General features: G+C 40.8%; 1 protein-coding gene across 1 annotated transcript in view; it reads right to left on the bottom strand.

Moving 5' to 3' along the window:
* Positions 1 to 7,853: 7,853 nt before the first annotated feature.
* Positions 7,854 to 10,586, bottom strand: part of LOC140341111 (cell adhesion molecule CEACAM7-like) — a 9,235-nt gene continuing 6,502 nt past the window's right edge. The window contains exon 7 of the mRNA XM_072426652.1: positions 7,854 to 10,076. Coding sequence (XP_072282753.1) covers positions 9,993 to 10,076 — 84 coding nt within the window. The 3' untranslated portion in view covers positions 7,854 to 9,992. The remainder of the gene's footprint in view (positions 10,077 to 10,586) is intronic.

Genomic DNA, 10,586 nt, shown 5'->3' with positions numbered 1-10,586 from the left:
TCCCCTGAAAATAAGACCCAGGGCATATTTTGGCATTTCAAAAAATATAAGAGAGTGCCTTATAATCGGGGAAACAGGGTACATTCCGCATTAAAATTAATATCCAGCAGGGGGAGCTAGGAGTCATATTTTAAAGCTAGCCATTCATGTTCCAATCTCTGTAAACCTCATCTAGATGTACAATTTACATCCAATCAGTAAGGCCCCAGCATGGTATATTTGATGGTAAATCTAAAGAAGATTTTATAAATGGATTGCAAGTTGTAATGTCAGATTAAAGCAGACAAAGCCATCTTTATTTAAGCATCTCTCAGGATCAGCATCTACTTGAAGGACTGGGAGGACAGCACATAAATTGCACGATCAAAAATCCCAGCAGTTCCTGGCTGTTTTGACATATGCCTGACACACATCAGCCCCTGCTGCAGCTTCTCACTTTGTACCTTACTGCAAAAAAGGAAAGTAGACTGAGTACAAAGTCAGTGGCTTGGACTGCAAAGGTGGCTTTTATCACATAGAGGTTTTTTATTTTTTAAATGTTATTGTTTCCGTATATTGGGACATCAGGGATTTATTCATGCAGATTTCTACATTTACTGACAGGTCCACTTTAACATAACACTGTATTTTCATTGACTTTTCAGTCTTTTGAAACTGTATTTACAGTGACCTCTAGGTGGCGCCAACTACTTTGCTTTCTTCGGGACGCAGTCGTCAGGCACAACTGGAAGCCCAAATTGGTTCAGCTTTAACAGTTCCTCGTCTCGCCGCTGTAACAGCCAAACAGTGCAGAAAAAATTGTATTCAATTGATGGAAAATTTTATTCTACCTATTTGGATTCATGTAAGCTACATCTACAAACTCTGTCGGCATATTTGGCTATACAGATGCTCGAAGGGGATGAGTTCCTGTAGAATTGGGGCAAATTAGGTGTCAATGTTTTTTGTTGCTCATTGTGAAAAGCAAAACTCTCTTGGATTAGGTCAAATGCATGTCAGAAGGAGGTCAACTGCAAGTCAAATGAATTTCGAATGATCTCAGAAGTGTTGATTTGGATGGTAAATGGATACCATTGGCAAAAGCCTAAAGCTCGTTGACATGGGCCCATATAAACACAATCCATATGTTGCTCGGTTGATCCAAAACAAGGCTCGGACACAAACTGCATGCCTATTGCATCAAAGGGGTACCAATGATGGCACAGGCTTAGGGTAGGTTCAGAAACAACGCCAAATACCACAGTCTGTCCAATTTTCTACATCTCCTGGCAAAGTGTGATCCCCACCCTGTACAAGACTGAATAGGAAACCCACAGCCTTCTAGGATACATACGTCATATAGCCGTTGAATGCTCCTTCTGTGCCTGAGATCGAGGAGGTTTCCTCAAGCATGCAGTCAGATTGATCTAGTTTTTTATACATTTTCAAGGACAGACGGTCTTGTTCGGGTGCAAGTTCGGATGATGTGGGAAAAACCGAGAAGAAGGAGGATGACGGCACCGGATGAGTGCCGAAATGAAGAAGAACGCCAAGCCAGTGTTTGACGCACTGGGCCCAGATTGTGGGTGGATATTGGACTTGCCATTGGTAAAGGTAAGTGAATTTTGTTTAATAAAAAAAATGGCGCAGGTGTTCTTGCCATGCGTTGACAACCCATATACACTTTTTACCATCGACATGCCAACAGACACCGAACATCAGAATAATAATGGATGAATTGGCTCAACATCACCTCAAGTCACTGGCAATCCGGATTTGTAAAGACTGATTCACGCAACACTAAATTCAACAGTTCTACACTCAATTCCCTAAAAAAAAAAAAAATGTGGTCGTATTTCATCTCTCACTGCAGAGAAACAAAGACGAGGTGTTTATTGATTACATTTAGTGTCTCCAATTCATTTAAAAACAATATCTTGCTTTCTTAGCTTGCTGGGCATCCTTCTGGAAGCCCCCTGCGGCTCGTGCTGGCTGTCTATATGTATGAGCGGCAGTGCACACTTTAATGATGGGAACCAATAATTGCCTTTGTCTTTCTATCTAAAAATTGAGTGGAGACGGGTGGGGGGGGAGTGACCACAGATTTCCATCTTTTGTGCTGCCGGTGGAAATAGCAATAAAGGGAACAGATAAAGGGATGGAAGATAAAGGTGGCGTATAGAAAACACGTTTCTTCGGGAACAGCATGCTGTGTGCTTGTTGACGCTCTTTTATGGTGGAGAGTCTCTGAATCATTCATGTTTCTCTCTGCGGTGTTATGTGTGGAGGATGAAGAGAGGATTAAAAATCAAATAGCAAAGAGGGGTCTCTAGTGTTGTACAAAAAGCTGATGGGTTGTCATTGAAGGTTTGGGCCATCAAGAGGCCATTGCTTCACCTACGAAGGTCAAATATGCAGGTTCACCGAAGGTTGGGTCATGAAGGGTTTGATGAACATTCTTTGAGGTTCTCCATGCTGTGTGCTTGTTGACGCTCTTTCATGGTGGAGAGTCTCTGAATCATTCATGTGTCTCTCTCTGCGGTGTTATGTGTGGAGGATGAAGATTAAAAATCAAATAGCAAAGAGGGGTCTCTAGTGTTGTACAAAAAGCTGATGGGTTGTCATTGATGGTTTGGGCCATCAAGACGCCATTGCTTCAACTACGAATGTCAAATATGCAGGTTCGCCCAAGGTTGGGTCATGAAGGGTTTGATGAACATTCTTTGAGGTTCTCCATGCTGTGTGCTTGTTGACGCTCTTTCATGGTGGAGAGTCTCTGAATCATTCATGTCTCTCTCTGCGGTGTTATGAGTGGAGGATGAAGATTAAAAATCAAATAGCAAAGAGGGGTCTCTAGTGTTGTAGAAAAAGCTGATGGGTTGTCATTGATGGTTTGGGCCATCAAGAAGCCATTGCTTTACCTACGAAGGTCAAATATGCAGGTTCACCCAAGGTTGGGTCATGAAGGGTTTGATGAACATTCTTTGAGGTTCTCCAAACCTGATGTTGAGGTCAAACCCCATTGAAGCTCACTTGGAAGATCAAATGTTCTTAGGGTATTTTTCCTTGGGATTGAACGATTTGAAGGACATTTGCAAAGAGAATATTGGCTAAAAAAGAGGAAATATTTTACAATCCATCTGATGAAATATTTGCATGAATTAATAGCAAACTTTGAGCAATGAAACTTCAACTCAAACCCACCTTGGGATCGAACCCAAACCCCATCATAATGCAGATTCCAAAGGTCTCAAAAAGGTTGACACCATTTGTCCAAGGACACAAAGCCCGGTCATGTGAAATAAAACGAACAATCTGATTGGCTGGCTGGAGGGTCTAATGTAATATACTGGTAATCCTTTTTGGTAATCAATATTATATATCTATACACTCCAAACCAAAAGAAAGCCAAGGAGGAATGAGAAACAGAAGGGTTTGGTTCCAGATCAGGAACATTTGGGAGCTGTGTTCCACATTTTATTTTGGACCCCTTTACTACTTTGCATACATTAACACGAACATTTAGTTCAATAAGGCACATTGCCCACCTATGCCTTGGCATACTGGGAAGTTTGCTAATTTTAACAAGGCATTGAATATTTACACATTTTGCATCTTTGTGCTCTGTAATGATGGTGTAATATTTTTTCCCACTGTATAGTTTTATTGGGGACCGAGTGGCACCGAAACACAATTCACATATATATTACTACCATGTGCTGTACGGTGGGCACAGTGGCTTCATGCAGGGAATCCAGCCTAAAGTCCTGTACAGACATCCAATGGAGGTCAGATGATTGTCATTGTAAATGATCATTTCCATTGACAGATAAAGTACACACAGCACTGTTCTGTTCTATGGAAAGGGGAGAACAAGGGAGCAGCACCCCACTTTGCACTCCTTTGATTCCTGATCAGAAGAACATTGGAGAACCACTGCACATGTCAGATTTTCACCCAAGATGAGCACGATCCATATCATACATAGCATAGAAGCTAATTTACACCATAAAAAAGCTTGTTATCATGGGTTATGTTGCATTTCAAGGTAACCTATTCCTAAAATACCAAAACGCTTTAAAAAGATGCATTGTTTTCATTGCAGCACATTGTGCATTGGTGTTCCATCCAAGATGAATGGCACCACATTGTATCAGCAAAAGAGAGAGGGAATCCACCATCACATTTTTAAAAGTCAAAGGAAGTGAATGGGTCACACATGCTATTTCCATATATGCCACCAGTGAATGATGCTGCTGATCGCCAATTTTTGTGAAACTGGCAGTATAGTGATCGAAGAGATCACTGTCATTTAAAAACCTAGTGGCATATATTAAAAAATAGAAAACAAAGGAAGGGATCTGATAGCAGACATTTATATAAATAAAATGCCCTATAGAGTTACTTAATTCGGTTGGGCTTCAATGATATCTGCTGTCAAAGAGGTTAAACAGCTGGGGGAGAAAGGAAGGAGAAAGAGGGTAAAAATGTTTTAAAAATGTCCATGTCTGCTATGAATTTCTGGCAGCTTTGGAGTTAAATAAACAAGGGCTGCTCAAAACTTGCAGCAGTGTACACAGGTGTGCAGATTGTCCTGGGACTCCTCCAGCAGGTGATCATCTGACTCCATGCAGCATTTGTGAAATGAAATCTGAGACTGTCCACATGCAAATCTTTATTTATACAGCAAATATCCCCTGGAACAGCAGCAAGGGACAATGGAGCTGCATGCAAATGTGAGTAAGGTCATTGTAACACCAGCTGTAAGATCACATGTGAAGACATTGATGCAGCCTGCATTGTACTGGGGCCCATTCACACCATGGTGATGTCATTGGATTGAATTGTGACTGCAGAGCATAGTAATGCATTACCTACAGAGTGATATGTTGGTTGCAATTCATTTTAAATGGCATTGCAATACATCAAAGCATTGAAACACAATGCATTTGTGTTGGTAAAAATGCTGCATGTTCTTTATAATATGCAGTACAATGGCACACATTGCATGGGCTGTCCTACTGCAATACACTTGAATGCATGTTCAACAGTTTAAATGGCCCTTTGAACACTTCCAATGTTTAAGAGCTTATTTAGACCTATGCAGTGAATGCTAACATGCATTGCAATAATGCAGCCTATTGAATATGAATGGACTTCCAATGCAGCCTAATGTGCTGAAGATGAAACAGCAACCTTTCCATCGAACACTGTAACAAGCAGCAATGTGGCCACACATTGTGGTGCATGCCATGGTAATGCGCATGTTGCCACCATGCAAAGATTTAAAGGGGTCCTCAATATAAACTGTAGACATTTAAATATTAAGTGTTATGGGTATTTATTATCATGGTATCCTGCTGTTGATGAGATCACTGGTTGATAATGTCATGTGATAATATTTAATGATGTCATAATAAGAGTTCTGCATTAATATAATGTTTGTGCATCATTTTTGATCTCTGCATCGTTGACCATACAAACCAGTGGTGTTTATTAGGTTTCTGTTTATATGTATATTACATTTTAATATTTTCCTATAGAGAATGCTAATGTACCAATGTTTTCCAGCTGTCATTGCTCAGGTGCTCCTGAAATTTGCCCAACTGGCTTTGATTTGGTAGTTGTCACCATCCAACACCACCATGTTTGATCTCTGCATTGGGCTTTTTTGCCCCATTATTGGCCCAAAGCACTGAAGCCACTGGACCGGTATCGCAGCCACACAATTGTCAATTGTCATTCTAACACAGAAAACCTCAGACATGCAGAACTTAAGGTTCTTGTTGTAGGGGAGAGGGGAAAATTGTCTGTTCTTTAATCATTTAGTTTCAGGTTCTGAAATTTGATTGTTTCAACTCTGAAGTTACGAAATCAAACATTTCAATGTACAAGTATTTTGGCAGAGTTTTGATATTTTTTATTCTAGTGTCATACTTGAAATACCAGAAAATGATCGCACCCAAAAGAAAACTGTGGCTGTTTCATTGCCCCCTGCCTGCTGGGGGAGTTGCTGGGAATAATGGGGTTACATGGCAAATGTTTAATGACCCCCCCCCATTCTATAGCTAAGGTCTGCTATGGGCCAATATTCTCTTTCGATCCTATAAAACGTTTGGAACTTTAGCTTTCTGTGCTTCTTGCTTGTACTGTTATCAGTATGCAGTTCCCAGCACCTTGTCGATGCCTATTGAACCTGTATTATATCCAATGACAGGTCCGCTTTAAGTTGTTTAGCAGGCATAGGATCATGGCATTACCTCCACAATTGGGTATTTGCTCAAGCTGTGTTATCAATGATAGAGCTTAGAAAAATCGGTGACTTTGTGTGAATTTTTATTCAAAGGTTCGGGAGGCCTCCAGCAAAAGAAACATTTTTCAGAAATCAGCCGGCAAGAAGTAATTTTGTCTGTTGTAAGCTAAATCTTATCATCCATATGTGGAAGTTTCCCCGAGCAGGGATCAGTGAAATACCCAGGATAAGTTCCTTGTATACATTTTAATAATTTGCTTTCCAAAATACAACTATTGGTGAATGTTCCCTTTTAAAGGGCCTGGGCTGGATAGAATTTTGAATTTTTACTTGCTACCCCATGTTAATTTGGGGGCAATACTATGTCCAGAGGCTTTGCAAATAATTATTATCCACCCAATGCACTGTAAGGGAGGTTTGTCCCATCCTATACCAAAGACGAAACAGGAAATTTCGTCAAAGAGGAGATCTCTCTGAAGTTCCTGAAACAGTTGTGCTCGTTGGAGGATACTAATCCCTTCCCTTCCCATTGACACACCCTAATTTCCCCACTGACACTTTTGCAGGACATTGCTTGGGTCTAGAAGCCAATGACTATCTAGCAGCCAATGATAGACCCAAGTGTGTTGGACACAGATATTGGACATAGACCTGAACAATGTGATAGAGGGGGACATCACATATCCACCATTTCCCAGAAGTATGAGATGTTTAGCTCTATTTGAGGCAGAAGAAGAAATTGTGGAGCAGGGGTCTCCAAGCGCTGGTCTGCGGCCCACTAGATCGTTTGACCAGTGGGCGGTGAGAGCACGAAGACCAGTGGTGATCAGCAGTTCTGGCTGGTGCACGCCAGTGCAGTAAAAGGACCCCACATCTCCCTTACGCATTGTAGACTCAGGACGGTGTGTGGGTTGTGTTTATGGACACAACCCGCCCACTCTCCCATCGCAGGCTCAGACCTGCGGGAGAGTGAGCGGGTTCTGGCATTATGAAGTCACATTAAGACGTTTCTTCCCCTTTAAGTAACACAGCACGAGCGGTTTGGAGACCACTGTAGTAGAGTAATGTGGGACAAGGTGGAGGCGAGTGGGCTGTTCAAATGGTGGACACAACCAATGGTGGGCACCTGGACAGACCTTACTGGGGACATTCTAAGTTCTCTAACCCAAGATGAGAATGAGACCTGTGTTAGCTGTCAACATGGACTCCATCTCTCAAATATGGCCAATGATACTTTTACTCAGCTAGACAGGACTTGACTCATGCCCAGCCTCTTCTAAATGAGGGCATGTCCTGGAATGTCCAAATATACATATACTCTGAATTGCTCCTCTCCCCTTGAGTCCTACAGAATGTTGGACATGGGCTCCTTGTACCTTCCTTTGAGTAGTGCCTGGTGCTAGTGCAATCTTGCCCTGTAATTGGCCATGCCGTGAGTGACCATGTCTAGAGTTGAGTTTCAATTGCCGAAAAGTAGAGGCACACCATGAATTGGGATGAGGGGGTTCTAGCAACTGTCCAGTATCATCAGCATAGTGTCATTCAAAGTTTTTCATTTACAAATCAGAATCATTAACTACGAAATCTAATGTTAACGGAAAAACACTTCAAAAGTCAAGAACATTGTAAAAAATATATATTTATACATAATATATTAAAGTTCAAATATATCAATTTTACATAGTTACATCTTCTATACATTCCCTCTTGAGACCCATGCACACTGATGAGTTGTGGTACCATACCTTGCGAAGTGCTACCAGAAATGGCACCTTTTTCTGGTGAATGGGCTTACCTAATGCAACGCCCAGCAACTCGATGCAAGCATAGGCCTGGGCCTTCAGAGATACATATAGGGTTAGTAGCAATAAATGTTCTTAAAGGAGATAGTCATGATATTATACCCGCTCAGATCATTTTGACCCACACGGCCTATAGTTCCAATGTTTCTAGGGCCAAGCCATAAATAATTTTGCCCCTGGTGACCACTATCCAGCAGCAGGAAACTATGGGACCACATACCAGTTTCCAAAGTTACTCTCTTACTAGTGAGTGAGATTGGGCAGTGTTTTGGGAACAGTGAAGGAATGATTTCATAGTGGTAAGCGGAAGCCTCTCCTGGTTAATTAAGCTGCTATACAATAACCCCCACCAAGAGCTAGTGTTGACTTCTAGATGTACAGCCTAGCTGGAAATATTGCTTGCTTATGGGAGCTTTATAATCTGAAAACAAGAGGTGACAAAAACATGGACATCTCCTTTAGGAATAAGAAATATGAAAATAATTTGGCAGTTCACATGATGAGTATAAAACACAGAAAATATCACAAACAGTAGCTTAATCTATTTACCAGGCTCATTTATAAAAATGATACAATGATAAAAAAACAATATCTAAAAATCTCTCCTTCACATTTTGTTTTAATCAATTATTCTGCTTTAGAATATAAATCTGGAATCTGATTGGTTGGGGTGAACCACATGATTGCCTATTAAGAAAATAAATATTGTAACATATGTTGTAATTTATAGGAGGGTCTCTTTTTGAAAAATAATGCTATAATATAACTTGTGTAGGTGAGTCTGGTGTCTTGTTTCTATGGAATCTTCCGACTATTGGTGTCCACTAAGGTGACCCAAAGCTCATGTTTTTGGGCATATTCACAGATCAAAAGATGACCACTAAAGTTCCTAGTGTTAAACTGAAAAATGTCCTCAGGATGCTAAAAAAAAAAAAAAAAAAATATGACCTATTTTCTGCTCATTATGTTCCACGTTTTCTTTCTTATAAATCTTCTTGTTTTCATTGATAATCAGGTTGTATCTCCAAATCCACAAAGCCATGGAGAAGATCTTTGTTGTACAACTGGGTCTTTGGTGGACAAAACTGGGTCCTGGTTTTCTAACCATTTTCTAAAGTTGAGTTTATTTAAACTTTTCTTTGACTCACTGATTGTTCCTTATGGAGATCTGAACATTCATGATGGTGGCTCATGGATTTGGCTTCATATGGGAGATCTGTATTCATATTGAATCTCTTAAAAAGTAGTTATAGTCAAACTGAGTTTTTGGAGAGTATTGGGAAAGTCCAAGACCCCTTTCAGTTTTTACTGCTGCCTGTGCCCACCCTAGGTAGATTTAGCTTCTATATTTGACCTGATGACCACTGGCAGTAGACCGGAACATTACGGGATATCTAAAATTTCCAGAACCAGAAGGGAAGACCTTGAGTGAACCTTCTTGGGTGGGTGATGTCTCAGAGGGCATTTCCCCACTATTTAAAGATTATCCCATAATTCCTGTTGTGTCTCTGGCACAGGGAGTAAAAGGAAATCTCCTCAACAGGGCAAAACTTTGACCTGGGTTCTAACCAATACTCAACAAAGCGAAAGTAAAATGGGCTTTCAATATGAAAAACAAGAAATCCTTTGATATGAAAATTGACCCTTCCCAAGGGGTACAACTATGAAGTTACCCAACCACCTAAGAATGGGTCACATGACTCTGTAATTATTAGTTGATCATAGAGATGAACATAGACATCCAAGCACTTCAATATGATCACTATACTAGATGAATTAATCAACAAAGCACTCCCTCTAATCTCTAAATCATGGCTTCATTTGTAAACAGGAGTTAAGTGTTTCCATTTGACTAACTACACGTGCCACATTCCGATTAGAGGTGGCAGCTTTGGCTCTTTGTTCTTTGGTGGAGTAATACTTGGCGCAGATCCCATAAAGTGTTCATCTGTCCAGGGTTATACTTGTGTAGCGTGCTTTATTTTTAATGGGCTTGCCGGAGGTTTGGGTGTAGGAGTCTCGCATTCGGACTTGTCATTATTCTGCAAGAATATTGAAGAATTTTAGTGAATATCATAATGAGTGTTTTTTTTTTTTTTTTTTTTTTTTTATTTGTCTCCCTAGTGTATGTGCCACAAACCTTAAATATCCCTATAGGTTACAATTAAATTTACGATCAGAGCGGGATTTCTCACCTAGACCATGGCCTAGGGTACTATGACCAGTAGGCGGCAGCGTTACAACATCTCTGTATAGGACTGGAACCTGCTGCTGCTGGCCTACCACTCCAAAGTGAAAGTGGTCATACAGAGGTCACATACAGTGCAGAGATTTATGCTGGGTGACATTCGTATTGAAGGTATTATTATTCTCTCTCCAATCTATTCTCCCTCCCTATACCTATGTCTATTTATGCCTGCTCCCTTCCCCTCTTCTTTCTGTCCATCTTTCCCTCCATCTCTCTTTTCCCTCTTCTTTCCCGCCGTCTCTCTTTTCCCTCTTCTTTCCCGCCGTCTCTCTTTTCCCTCTTCTTTCCCGCCGTCTCTCTTTTC

This window comes from Pyxicephalus adspersus, chromosome 11, assembly GCF_032062135.1.
Source record: "Pyxicephalus adspersus chromosome 11, UCB_Pads_2.0, whole genome shotgun sequence".
Classification (NCBI taxonomy): Eukaryota; Metazoa; Chordata; class Amphibia; order Anura; family Pyxicephalidae; genus Pyxicephalus; species Pyxicephalus adspersus.
The sequence above is the reverse complement of the archived record's forward strand: the minus strand, read 5'-3'. Positions and strand labels throughout refer to the sequence as shown.